The sequence below is a fragment of the Chanos chanos genome, chromosome 3 (genome assembly GCF_902362185.1).
Source record: "Chanos chanos chromosome 3, fChaCha1.1, whole genome shotgun sequence".
Classification (NCBI taxonomy): Eukaryota; Metazoa; Chordata; class Actinopteri; order Gonorynchiformes; family Chanidae; genus Chanos; species Chanos chanos.
Window position 1 is genome coordinate 2,941,042 of NC_044497.1, and position 13,948 is coordinate 2,954,989.

Below are 13,948 nucleotides of genomic sequence, written 5' to 3' on the forward strand. Positions count from 1 at the left end.
AAGTGTCAGCCATGGTAGAGTTGGTGCATCATGATTTATTCACATAGATGCATAAACCACTGCCCCTGCTTTTACCTGTTGCTGTAGCAGCTCTCTCAGCCCTGAAAACCATGTGCCCCTCCAGTTCCACCACGTTGTTTGGGACATCATTGTTTAGCTAGGTGCTAGGTAGTGTTGGCCGGTGTTGATTTAGCCTTAGCCTAGCGCACAGACCTCCACACTTCCCCTGTCCTTGTTTATGGTCTCGACGCAGGCGCCGGAAATGTCCGTAGTGGTGTCCTTACTAACTCTGGCGGTAGTTTGCTGAAGTTGAATGGATCGTCTAAAATCAAGATGCCATTTTTTGGTCAACATATTTGAATAGTCCTATTTTCCCTGCATTTTCCCTAATGATGTTTCTGTCCAGAGGTCACAGGTTGGCTTTGATATCCTGGTAGTTCCCCTCATAGCCGATGCCTGACCCATGGGCCTGTGTCCTGACAGTGTCTGCTGTTTATTACATCTCCACACACAGACTGTGAGTGGACATCCTGCTCCTGGCACAGGCACAGAGGACATGCCGGCCAGAAACATTTCACTCACTTTCAGCCTCGGGCAATAGTGGTTGGTCTTGTTCGTACTTTCAGTGATATGATACTCTTTCACAAGCTATCATCTGCTAATGTTGTTATTTCCCATTATAAATGCATTATTTGCCTTTGAAAGTGAAGCGTTGAATTTGTTGTGATAACTGAGAGGAGAATGTGAGCGTTCCAGGACACTTGAGCGAACTTCACAGAAAACTCCACAGAAAAGCTCAGCGCAGTGTCTGTGATATACGGTCAGTGCCTGTGACTCATATCCCTTGTAACCTCATAGATCTTAATCACACAGCTCAGCCTCCAGACCTCCTGCTAGCATGGACATCCACTGTGTTTCCTTTAAGTACAATCCACAGTCCCTGGCACTGATGTGTTTGGTGCAGTCGTAGTTGTAGGAACAATTGTCTTTGCATGAGTTTGAAAACACCCAGCAGTAGCCAGTTCTAATAGAGGTTGCAGTCAGATGGGATGTAGAACATGATAGTTATCAGTTCATTACATTGTTGATTCTCCACATGGAGCAGCTCCTAAGTCAACATGCCAACTGTCACCCAGTATCCTGCTGAAGGCACAGATGTGTGTTTTGGTGGGGTGTATTGTTTCTTGCTAGCTGGGGCGATATGATGACATCAGTACCAAACTTATGTGTCCTATGAGGGATGAGGGAGTAAGAAGAAAACCTTTTCTGTGGACATGTGAATGTGGTATAATGAAAAAAAAATACACAAATGAAATAAAATCAAGGGGGAGTATTAACATCTAATATACTTACAGCTAAATATTAGTTCTCCCTTCTTCTAGAATGACCTGCCTACAGAAATAAGGGAGGCAAACTCTCTTCATACCTTTAAAACCAAACTAAAGACTTACCTATTTTCTCTAACTTATGGATAATATAATTTTGATTTGACTTTGCTGTGGACATGCAAAATCCCTTCAGGCTATAAATGGTGATACTAGGCTCTACATAAACTTGTATTATTATTATTATTATTATTGTTATTGTTATTGTTATTGTTATTATTATTATTATTGTTATTACTTCAGAAAAATATCTGCATAAGAATGAAACCACTCACTCACTCACTATCTAAGCCGCTTATCCTAACTAGGGTCGCAGGGGGTGCTGGAGCCTATCCCAGTGGTCATAGGGCAAAAGGCAGGGAAACACCCTGGACAGGTCGCCAGTCCATCACAGGGCAGACACACAGACAATCACACCTAGGGGCAATTTAGTGTCTCTGATTCACCTAACCTCCATGTCTTTGGACTGTGGGAGGAAACCGGAGCTCCCACGCAGACACGGGGAGAACATGCAAACTGGCCGCCTGGCCGGGAACTGAACCCGAGACCTTCTTGCTGTGAGGCCACAGCGCTATCCACTGCACCAGCCAGAATGAAACCATTACACAAAGAAATGGAAACCCTCTGGATACAACGAAAGCAAAAAGAAAGCACACAACAAACACTAACACACACACACACACACATGCTCATACTTCCTTACATACATCTCAAGCATCTTGCATGCATCATTCAGACACCAACATCATAACCTGAAAGACTAATCGAAAATAATAAAGTCCACATTTTAATATTACAATGTTTTATGATCCCACAAATCATTCCCCATGATAATATTATAATGATTATGTTCTTCTTGTCTTCAGCCTGTCTGCTCACACTGGACCAGAACACAGCACACAGAATAAGCGGTTAAGCGGTTTACTTAATGAGTGGGTGAGTTTGCAACACTGAACTAAAGCAACTTGTAATTCACTACTTATACCACATGTCCTTATGTGATATGTATACAGTTTAACAGTATTAAAAACAGTGTGAACTTTGCTTGTCGTTACTCTTCATTAACCTTTGGTTTATGAAACAATGTTTGTCAATAGAAGTGTGTTGCTTTAGTCTGACCACTTAAAACAAAACACACGCATGTAATTATAGTCACTGAGAGTAAATTACGAGTTCTCTGATATGGGTTCTCTCATACTAACTATGTTCAGTGTAAATCAGAGTCATCATGTGTTCACAAGTTTTCATAATGATCAGACAAGAACAAGTGCCAATCACATGTTTAACTTTAATCAGGTAAGTATTTCAGAAATCAGTGTTTCAAAACTGATAGAATGAAAAATACATTTGTAATTATCAGTGCTTTTTTCCTCTATAATAATGATGATATCATGTTGCATAATCTGGAATTACACACAATTTCTTACCAAGGCGTTTTTTAATTGATGCAGCACTTGTCATGGATCTCAACCTGAACATCAGCTGTTCTTGCATTGCTCATGGTAGCTCTGATTTCCACTGACTCCCGTGTGTACACGATACTAGGGTCTGTGGCCTTGACACGATTGAATCTATAGTCAGAATCATAGTACATGAATTTGTAGAGCGTTTCGTCACATGGTTGAGCTTGGTCAAAAATGCCCACCGCCAGCCAGTTGTCATACAAGTTGTAGTCAAAGGGCACAGAGAACATGATAGCTATTAGCTTATCAGAGCGGCTTTTCTCCCTGATGAACAAGTCATAAGTCAACACACCCACAGCCCCACGGGCAGTGCCTGCTGTCTTGGAGAAGGCACAACTGCTCTTGGTGTTGGTGTCCACAGTGGGTGAGGGAGGTTGGCTATTGTAGCCACTGTTCATCCAGACTCTAAATAAATAAAGATCATTTAGTTAAGCGAAATATGTGTCTGCTATCATTGCCTTTTAATAATAAATTAACTGGTGTATACACACATGTAGAAATAAGTGTGAGGAAAATGTTATTCTCACGTCACAGTGATCACATGTATAACTAAATAACTAAATCATTAAAAGAGCTTTGAGACTCATAGGCCTGACTTAGTCCTAATTTAATTGTAGAGATCTAAACCTCAGTCTGGTCTTACTTGGGATGGACAAGTGAGTAGACACTGCTGCAGTTTTTAATGTTTATGGTGCAGCTGTGACGGGAGGCATTTGCGACAGCTCGGCCAACGACTGGCACTGCGACAGCTGCTGCTCCAGCCGCAGCACCACGAGACACAGCCGAGAACATTTGAGAGAACATTTTATCTTACAAGAGAACGAGACAGAGGGAAACACACACACATAAAATGATTCCTTAAATCTGGAATTTCTTAATATGCATCAGTTAAGGTCAGCAAGAATGTGACAGAGTCACCTTATTCACTCACTTCCACAGTTCACTCAGACTATTATAGAATACCCATTATTTAGATAACAATATTGAAAGGAAAGTAGGAACAAGAAATTCTTCAGTTATCAACTGATGATCAACTACATACAAGGCTCTGGACACTCACCTCTCACGGTTCACTTTTCTGTGGCTCAGTTCACAGTGTTATACACTTTCCCTGACACTCCTTCCCACAACCCCACCCTCAACAACACATCAATACACACATGCTGCCAGCTAATGCATGTTCGCCTATCTAGGCATACTGACAAGAATTTATAACATCTTAGGTATCAGTGACGTGCACAGACGTTCGGAGGGGGAAGTGGCTCTACAACACATAAGCACTAAAGTTTCCGTTAACCCATAATTACCCATTTTTGCATGGTAAAATTTATATTAAAAAAATAATAAAACTTGCTGGGTCAAAAAGTCAAGTAGTAATGCTCATGCAAAACATAGCTATAAAGGCTATCCCTAAGCAGGACATTTGCATTTTCACAGCGAAACAACCTATTAACAGCACTGCATGTCACGGCCTGTGAGGCCTGGGATGTGATGTATGGATCCAGAAGCAGACTCCTGTGAGATTTTTAAAAAGGTGATTTTAATGATCAAAAAACAGCAAAGCAGAAAACAGTTGGCAGTGTGCGCCGTCAAAAAGGAAAATCCAGAGTTGGCGCACAGGTGGTCAGACAAAAGGCAAAAATAGAGTTTCAAGCAAAAAATTGTGTCAAAATCCAGATAAGGTTCATTACACAGAGGTCAGTCCAAAATCAGAGGTACACAAAAGGGCAAACACAGTACTCACAGAGCACAGGCAAAGGTCACAGAACACAGTGGCAAACAATCCAGAGAATTCATCAAAACCAAAAGCTCTTGTCAAGAGCAGAGATCCAAAAAAACAGGCAGCAGTTAAAAAGCATGAGCGAAAACCAGACGAGAGAACCTTCCAAAAACTGGCAAGATAATCTGGCAAGGGCTGAATGGGTGAGACAAGGCTTTTAAAAACAGTCTAATGAGGAGAAGGTGAACGGGTGAGTTGAGGGAAGGCTGGTGATCGGTGTGATTGCAAAAACATGGAGTGGAACCCAGGAACAGGACACAAACAGGAGAGAGGGAAAACATGGCTTGTGGACCAGGCTGGATTGTGACACTGCAAGGTGCAAAGACATATCGGACACATTTGATTTCAAGTCGGCAGCAGGGAACTTTCGGATGTTGCAGGTTACATTTTAGCGGCCTTTGTTGAGGTTTTGCTCAGTCGTTGCTGTTCGTTAAATAGTCAAACTGATTTGAGATCGTTGTCATTCTTTCATCAACCTAGGTGTACATTATGTGGGAGAGAATTCTCGGCCTGAGCCAGACTGTTCACTTACTTTCAAAATAAATAATCAAAGTCTTCAGAGTCTGATGCAGTATACATTTATTGCATGAACTCAATGCAGCATACAACAAACGGAGCCGGTCCCGGGAGTGGCTGAAGCAACCTTCACAAAGCACCAGTTTTTATACATATTCTTATCAATTCCCCAAAAAAGGATGCGCATTGCCTCATCTCTTTTCAGTTGGGCGCCCCTACCGGCAAAACCTCGCAGATTCCCCATCCACTCTGCATTACTTCATATTCTGTCTTTACAACAAGCATAAGCTGTCACCAATATTCACTGCCCCTATCATTAGTGGAATAAGACGTACCATGTAACCTTGAATGTTTCACCATCTGCATGCTTTGTTAATGACCACAGTGCACTGGCAGAGGCACCTTCCTTATCTCCCATGCAGCCTCTAAAGGGCCTCACAGACCTCTTCTTTTTGAACACAGAGAACTTGATATTTCTTGTAACTAAAAGATTGTATAGTTACAACTTTTAATATAAATGATTACACTGATCCACCCCTATAATAACGGGTACATAATTGTTACAGTGTTTATCATGATTGTTACAATGATTATCTTAAGGGAACATTTTATTTCTCCAACATTATATTTGCATTTGTAACATAGATTGTTACTGAATTGTGACCGGTAAATTTAAGGGGCAAGAAAAAATCTTAACAAAAAAATCTTTCATTCCAATTGAATTTAACGCTAACTGTTAACAATGCTTATGTTTCAGACATATCTATTACTAGCTGGCTCGAACAAAAACAGTGACCAATTGCATATGTTTCATAGACGTCAAACTAGTCGGTGAGCAATAGCTATATAGTCATGTATCCAGCCTGCAAAGCCAGTCAACAGCAATCTGCAACCATTGCCATCACTGTGGCTAAAAGCATTTTCTTCTGACTAGCTAACTTATTCATGTTTGGAGGAGCCCATGACTACATCAATGGGGCGCTGAGGGTACCAAGGACAGACAACTATTTACACTGAACTAGGTTACATAATTCATGTAAACCATGGAGACCCGCCCAACCAAACAGGAACTATCTTACGGATATATCATTCTTGCCGACAACAACTATGATGAAACTCACGCATATGCTGGTCCTGTGTGTGTATAACTAATAGCTTTCGCTAAAATAATATGGTGATCCCATTTGGTCTAACTTCGGCAATGATTTACCTGTGCTACTAATGGCTCGTCCCAGCTATCAAAACCCTTCAGAGGGGCAGATTGGCCAACAAAGGTCAAATGGGCTGTTGCCCGGGCAACAATAGCACGAACGTATACACATCCTTGTTATGTATTGTATTTTAAATCACATTATAAATTCATGAATGGAATATTCCATAAATTATCACCATTTGAGCCCTTGGCTTTGGTACCTCCAACTGTCCCAGTCACTGCTACATCTGTCTCTCTGGCCTTTTATTTACAGATAAGACAGAAACTGTCAACACTGACCTCATGTCCATTTGTTCAGACCTCTCAGCAGAAATGATACTTGTGCAATAGCAACACTGAAAGGAAAGCAATTCAGTAGTTTCTATTATGGCAGTCATAGAAACCTCAGCTGCAAGACCACTTGTCCTCCCAGGCTTACAACAGTTATAATTATTCTTCAACGTCAGCATGTTACACAAGCCCTCGTCTAGTGTGGTTTGAGTGGAGTTTCTGGTCCTGACATCAAATCACCAGAAGCTCTTTACTGTAAGCTACAGTCATCTGACTTCTTTGTCCACCTGACCTCAGGTCAGTCAACCTTCATCAATAAATCCTCAACACTGGAAAGTTATTAGTAAATGCACTTTAGTGTACAAAGTTCTTAATTTTCGTGTTATACATCAAAAACATCTTGTAATCACAATAAACTTTTCTCCTTATAAGGTGATTCTGATCCGTTTTTCTTTTTCTGTCGTGGCAGCTGCGGTACTGCCCCTTTCCATGCAAAACATTGAGGGGCGTGGCCAATTAGCATATTTGCTAAATATATAGTTCCAACATTTACATTTAACATGTACATGTATATTTACATTTAACATTTATATTTATATAATATTTTATAACTTTGGTTTAATGCAGGTCATTACTCTTGGAAAGGGTATTACAATATTTTACATGAATTTCTCTCATGTAGTGCATTTTTTTTACATTTGGCAGTGCAAAATGTTAAAAAACTGAGCAGGAAAAACAGAAAGTACAACATTTTACAAACGGTGCCCCACACACACACACACACACACACACACACACACACACACACACACACACACACACACACACACAGAATCAACTTAACCCCAGTTTATCTTCTAAGTTTGATTTGGTTGCGTTTTGAGCTAAGTTTAGGTGTGTTTAGTTATTCTTTTCTTAATGTCCCTTGATGATCCCAGAGAGCTCCCCTTTTATTGAGTTTGACTCCTCCCTTTGGGAAAGTCCCTTCAAAACAGCATTAAACATGGCAAAAACATGCCATCTGTCAGTTTCTACAAAGATAAAGAATTTAAACTGCATTGATATATGTTTTGATTCTTCTACATTAAGTCAGTACAGTCACTGAAAACTCCACCCCCCTCCCTCCACAAGCCCATTCATATGATATCAAATCCAGACTATATTACACATCTCAAAATAATTCAGTCACTGATCTTGAAATATTTGAAGGCTCACAGTTACAAGAACAGTTGCAAGAACAGTGCGCCTTATGTCTAATATACCATAAACGAGCACAAATTAGCATAAACGAGATGCTAAGACATGATCTGTTCCCTCCTTTGTAGCTTGCAGTGCAGACTCCAAAAAAGGAAGGAGAGGAAACTAACACATAAACTGTAACGCTGTATTTAAAAGCGAAAGTGAAACCAAAATTAATCCAGAGAATATTTTGGTTTCTGTTGCTTCTAATTCTTCTAATCTCATTCTACTTTCTAAGTCTCTACTGTCATCTCCACTAGGTTCTCCTTCTGGTTGTTTACAGATCACTCATATTGCTCAACTGTTATCTAGTCTACAGCAGTGAAATGGCACTGAGAGTCACATGATGTTTGTGCAGCAGGATCCCTCCATTCATGGGTCAGTTTTCAGCTTTATAATGATGAGTATAACACAAACACTACTGAAAGCTGTTCTTAGGGTCAGAGTCAGAGCATATTTACAGAATAGGAAGTACTTGTAACCCAGACAACAGAGCTGGTTCTCTCAGTTTTGTCTTCAGCCCCAGAACTGCATAAAGCAGAACAAAAAAAAACAACAACAAACACTGCATAACAGGATATCCTGTTGTTCACATCAGTTGTATTTTAACACATTTTCACAGAGGCATCATCATCATCATCTCTTTTCTTTTCTTTTTTTAATCTCAAATTAGCATCTGTGACCTGATCGAACTGACCTGATGCTGCCAAAATGTGACTTTTCTTCTAAGTTGGTATCTCAGTCATTTATCCATCAGGGTGGTATTATAACCTAACTGTTATTATTAATATTAATTAATATTCCAACTGTTTATGTAGCTCTTTTCTTTTCTTTTCTTTTCCCTTTTCTCTTACTGAGTTATCTCTTAAATTATGCTTTTTTATTGTGTATTGTACAGTCTGCCCTGCTGCAAACCTTCATTTCTCTGTTACTGTGCACTGTACCTTGGCATGTGACAAATAAAAAACTTGACTTAAAAAAGTTTCTAATCTACTCTTTGGTTTTATTATATGCTAGATTGTTTTTCATTTCATCGTACCAAAAGAAAAAAGAAAATATAGGAAGTTTCTGTATATAAACTGAAATGTTTCTCTTGTATTGGAATATTCCCCTTTGCAACTACTTTGATTCTTACATGTATCTTTTGACACATATAAATACTTCCTTCAGTTTGTTGTGGTTAGGGGCCCTCCTCAGGCATAACACAATAACAGTATCATCCTTGGTCTGAACCCTTGATTCTCCTATGACAGGTTTGAACCGTGCTCTGCCTTTTTTATTGTCAACAAATTCTCTGTTCTCTTTTCTGTGCACCCTCAGTTATGACTTTAGGGCTGGACAAAAGGATACATCATAAAATCTTTCTGAGCTATTCAAATGTAAGTTCAGCATCCTGATAGGCAAATCATTTTATGAGATCATAAGTCAACTTTAGACAGAAGAACTATATGATCCCAGTTCCTGGAACCACATCAAACACAGGCACACCCAGTCCACCAAATATGCTGCTTTTTGGTGATATTATACACAGCTCAGCATAGATAGATAGATAGATAGACAGATAGATAGATAATTTTTTTTTCCTTTTCTCACCTAAAACCATCTTTTAATTGCTTATTTGAGGGGCAGCACGTGTGTGTGTGTGTGTGTGTGTGTGTGTGTTGGGGGGGGGGGGGGGGGGGGGGGGGTGTGATATAGAGACTTTTTGTTAAGTGAGCACATTGCTCACATTACTCCTGTGTCACACAGGGACTCAATTTGTGCATAATTCTCCACAAGTACTGTCAAGATTGTGTGATGTGCCACCTAGTGGACAATATGTGTAACATAAATACAGTCAGAAACAATCAACACATAACTGAGAAGACTTAATTTAGCATGTGTGTGAGTGTGTGTGTGTGTGTGAGTGCGTGTGCACATGCGTGTGTGTGTCCATAGAGAGATATGTTTCCAGCTTTGGTATTTTCTAATCATAGTGTTCCGGCTTAGGATCAGAACATTTTTAAAAGCTAAAGAAATCACTGTATTTTCACTGTATTTTTTTTTTTTTCACTTGATTGCAACTGTGGCAATAGATGGTATGCATAGCCCATTTAAATGTGGTAATGTTTTGCCTGATTTTAATTTTATATCTCAGGATTGCCAGTTTAAATGAACACCTCCTCGCTTTTGGTAAATGAAAAATTAAATCTGAATAAACAGTGAATATAATTTTAAATATTTGTTATTTGGTAACCTGATCACCTGCCCTAAGTGTAATAAGAGCCATTATCTGGTGTTGTACTGCGTATTTTACTCATGTCAGACTTACTGAGTGCACCGTAAGCATTTACCCATCTCCTGTTCAAATCTAATACCTCTCATGACAGATCCATAAGGCCCCCTACTGCTGAAATTGTTGCATATGTGAACATGACACACTGTCACCACTAGGGACCGCTGTGGTATAAAGATGCATACCAAAGGTATTTGGGGTCTGGGTATTATGTCTACATGGACAATTTATACAAGCCCAAAGTACATGGTGCTCTCGCTAGTGGTATGCGGAGGAATCTGTGAAATATTTTTAAAATGAATTTAAACACATATACTATCATGCCTGTGAGGGACTGGCGATCTGTCCAGGGGGTTCCGCCGCCTTTCGCCCAATGAGCGCTGGGATAGGTTCCAGCACTCCATGACCCTAATTAGGATAAACGGCTCTGGAAATGAATGAATGAATGAATGAATGAATGAATGAATGAATGACTAGTATTATCAAAGTACTACTACGAATAAAAATACCTTAACCATGAGATCACTGATATGGGATTTAAAATACGGTTTGCCTCTCCTGTAATATTTTTGTTTCGATATCACCCTGTTTACAAGTTACAAGCTTATTAACTAGTAAGCGGAGGTAGCTGAAATGATGAATGGTTCAAAAACCCTGCAATTGCGGTTCCAAAGGAGAGGGAGAGGTGCGAATCAGGAGAGGAATATTTCGAGCTGCCCTGTAGAAACTGAAATGCGGAGGGGATACAAGCTTGCATTGCGCCCTGGACGTAAACTATGACTGAGTTTAAAGAAGGAACTAGTTATGGTCATCGATAGGGAAATATTTGGAATCCACAACAAGACAAAAGCATCATACAATGACTAAAAGTATCAAATGATCTGATTTTATACGACTGAACCTGAGGGCAATGACTGTAATATAAATATCACATATCCATACATCACACGTCATATACAGTATATGTGAAAATGTACAACATAATGGATGTTAATGAATTTTTCAGAAGCCCAGATTCAGTTGACATTATGTTAATGTCTTACATATGGTCCGGTTACTTTGACTTGTTAAACAGATAAGAAGGTTTTATTTGTTTTTTATTTGTGAATACAGCACCAAACTGATTTGGGCTCTTTGCCATCTTATTCACTCTCATTTAGACTGTAAACATAGCTAACACACTTAATAACAGCTTATGTTAAAACATTGTCTCCTATCCTGATGAAGCACATCATTACCTACACTGTTGTCATGCCTCTTACTCACCACCTCCCCCTGCTGGCCAATCAGCACTCTGTCTTACAGGTATGACCGTTTAACCGGTGATCAACAGCCATTCAATCATGAGTTGAAACCTGTGCTGGGTCTGAAATCATTCATTCATTCACTACTCCCTATATAGTGTTTGACACATAGAACACTCACTAGGGGATACGGGCAGACAGCTGTTGATACATCTTGGTCACTATTTAGATGTTACGCTGCTACATAATCACATGCCGGATATTCATAATTATTATCTCTGCTGCATAAACAAACACCAGAACATCTGCATTTGATTGGTCTGTAAAGACTTACCTGCTTTCATGAGACAGGCTACAATGCATGATGGTCTATGTAGGGTACATCGATTGTACACTACTTTTCACAGTGCGTTGTGGAATACTTTGAGTCCACTATATAGAGTATAATAATTCTCACTATACATTTGGATGGCACTACAAAATGGCAAACTCACTATATAGTGGACTGCACAGTGAGTACTGAGTGATTTTGGACACAGCGCTGGTCTCTGTCTATGAACCCTGTTTGCTTCTGTCTATATTCACCCCTTTATTTTTAGTGTCTGTGTGAAGTCTTAACTTGTTATTCTTCAGGGCTTTTTGGCTCTTAGCAGACAAGGTAAGGATTCTACCAAATGAAGAATGTTGAGTGAAGTGAAGGTCTCTCTTCAACAATAGACTGGTCTCTTATGGACAGTTACAGTATTCTGATAATATCCCTTCAAATTGCTTCAAACCTTGTAAATGAAAACCGTGGAAACCTGGGGCTCACTAAAAGATTAGGATCAAAGGAACATCCTCAACATCCAAACACTGGGAGCACATATGATCAAGAAGCAGGTTACAAAGGATTAATTCTTTAGCAGCATATACATTTGGAATAATTGTCCATGTGTATATTGATGTGATGTTGAGGGTGGGGTTGTGGGAAGGAGTGTCAGAGAAAGTATATAACACTGAGCCACAGAAAAGTAAATCATAGGAGGTGAGTATCCACAGCCTTGTATGAAAAGACATGTAGTTGATCATCATCTGGTGACTGGAGAATCTCTTGTTCCTTCTGTCCTTTCAGTATTGCTATCTCAATAATGAGTATTCTTTAATAGTCTGAGTGAACTGTGGAAGTGAGTGAATAAGGTGAAATTGTCAGATTCTTGCTGACCGAAAATGATTCCTTTAATATTCTACACTAGAACATCTCAATCTGCACCAGTTAATGTGTGCGTGTGTGTGTCTCATTGTCTTGTAAGATAGAAGTCGAAACTGCTGCCAGCTCTGTCTGCGGCTGGTGCAGCTGCTGCGATGACTATCAGTGACAACCGCTGCAGTCCGAGTTGTTGGCCAAGCTGTTTCAGATGCCTCCCATCGCAGCTGCACCATAAACATTAAAAAATGCAGCAGTGTCTACTCACTTGTCCGTCCCAAGTAAGACTGCACTTAAGCTTCAAGCACTGAGGCTTAGAGCTCTACTGTTAAATTAGGATTAAGTCAGGCCTAGGAGTTTAAAGGCACTTTTAGTTGATGATTATGTAAGTGATCAGTGTAACATGAACAAAATATTTTTATTACACTCATTTCTACATGCGTATTTAAACCGATTACTTTTATGTTAAAAAGTGATGATAGTAGACACACATTTCATTTAACTAAATGGTATTTATTTATTTATTTAGAGTCCGGATGAACAGCGGCTACAACAGCCAACCTCCCTCACCCACTGTGGACACCAACACCAAGAGTAGTTGTTCCTTTTCCAAGACAGCAGGCACTACCACAGGGGCTGTAGGTGGGTTAACTTATGAACTATTCAACAAGGAGAAACAATGTTCAGATAAGGTGATAGCTATCATGTTCTCTATGCCTTCTGACTACAACTTGTATGACAACTGGCTGGCGGTGGGCATTTTTGACCGCGCTCAACCATGTGACAAAAAGCTCTACAATCTCATGTACTATGATTCTGACTCTACATTCAATCGTGGAAAGGCCACAGACCCTACTATAGTGTACACACAGGAGTCAGTGGAGATCAGGGCTGCCATGAGCTATTGTTGAGGTGGAGATTCATGACAAGAGCTAAATCAATGATAAAACGGTTTAGTAAGAAATTGTGTGTAAACCCAGATTATGTTATATAATATCATCGTTATTACAGACGAAAAGGTATTGATAATTACAAATGTATTTTTCATTCTATCAGTTATGTAATGCTGATTTCTGAAATACTTACCTGATTAAAGTTAAACATGTGATTGGCACTTGTTCCTTTCTGGTCATTATGAAAATTTGTGAACACATGACTAGTCTAATTAACACTGATCATATGTAACCAGTCTGCTCTGACACATATATGTGTGTGTGTGTGTGTGTGTGTGTGTGTGCGCATATATATATTTATCTCTGCGCTCATAGTGAATGTTATGGTTACCAGTCTCAGTTATAGTAAAAGCAAGTCAGTGGAAAATTATCATTTAATAGATAAATTTGTGTATTTAACGTGCAGACATGCATACATTTTAAATAG

At 39.6% G+C, this 13,948-nt stretch overlaps 1 protein-coding gene across 1 annotated transcript; it reads right to left on the reverse strand.

Annotated features, from left to right (window-relative positions):
• Window positions 1-2,700: 2,700 nt before the first annotated feature.
• Window positions 2,701-3,649, reverse strand: LOC115808588 (bryoporin-like). Its single transcript, XM_030770008.1, has 2 exons — window positions 3,492-3,649; window positions 2,701-3,253 (listed from the first exon to the last, which is right to left on the reverse strand). Exons 1-2 carry the CDS (start codon window positions 3,638-3,640, stop codon window positions 2,824-2,826), a joined length of 579 nt encoding a protein of 192 aa, XP_030625868.1. The 5' UTR covers window positions 3,641-3,649; the 3' UTR covers window positions 2,701-2,823.
• Between the last annotated feature and the right edge of the window lie 10,299 nt (window positions 3,650-13,948).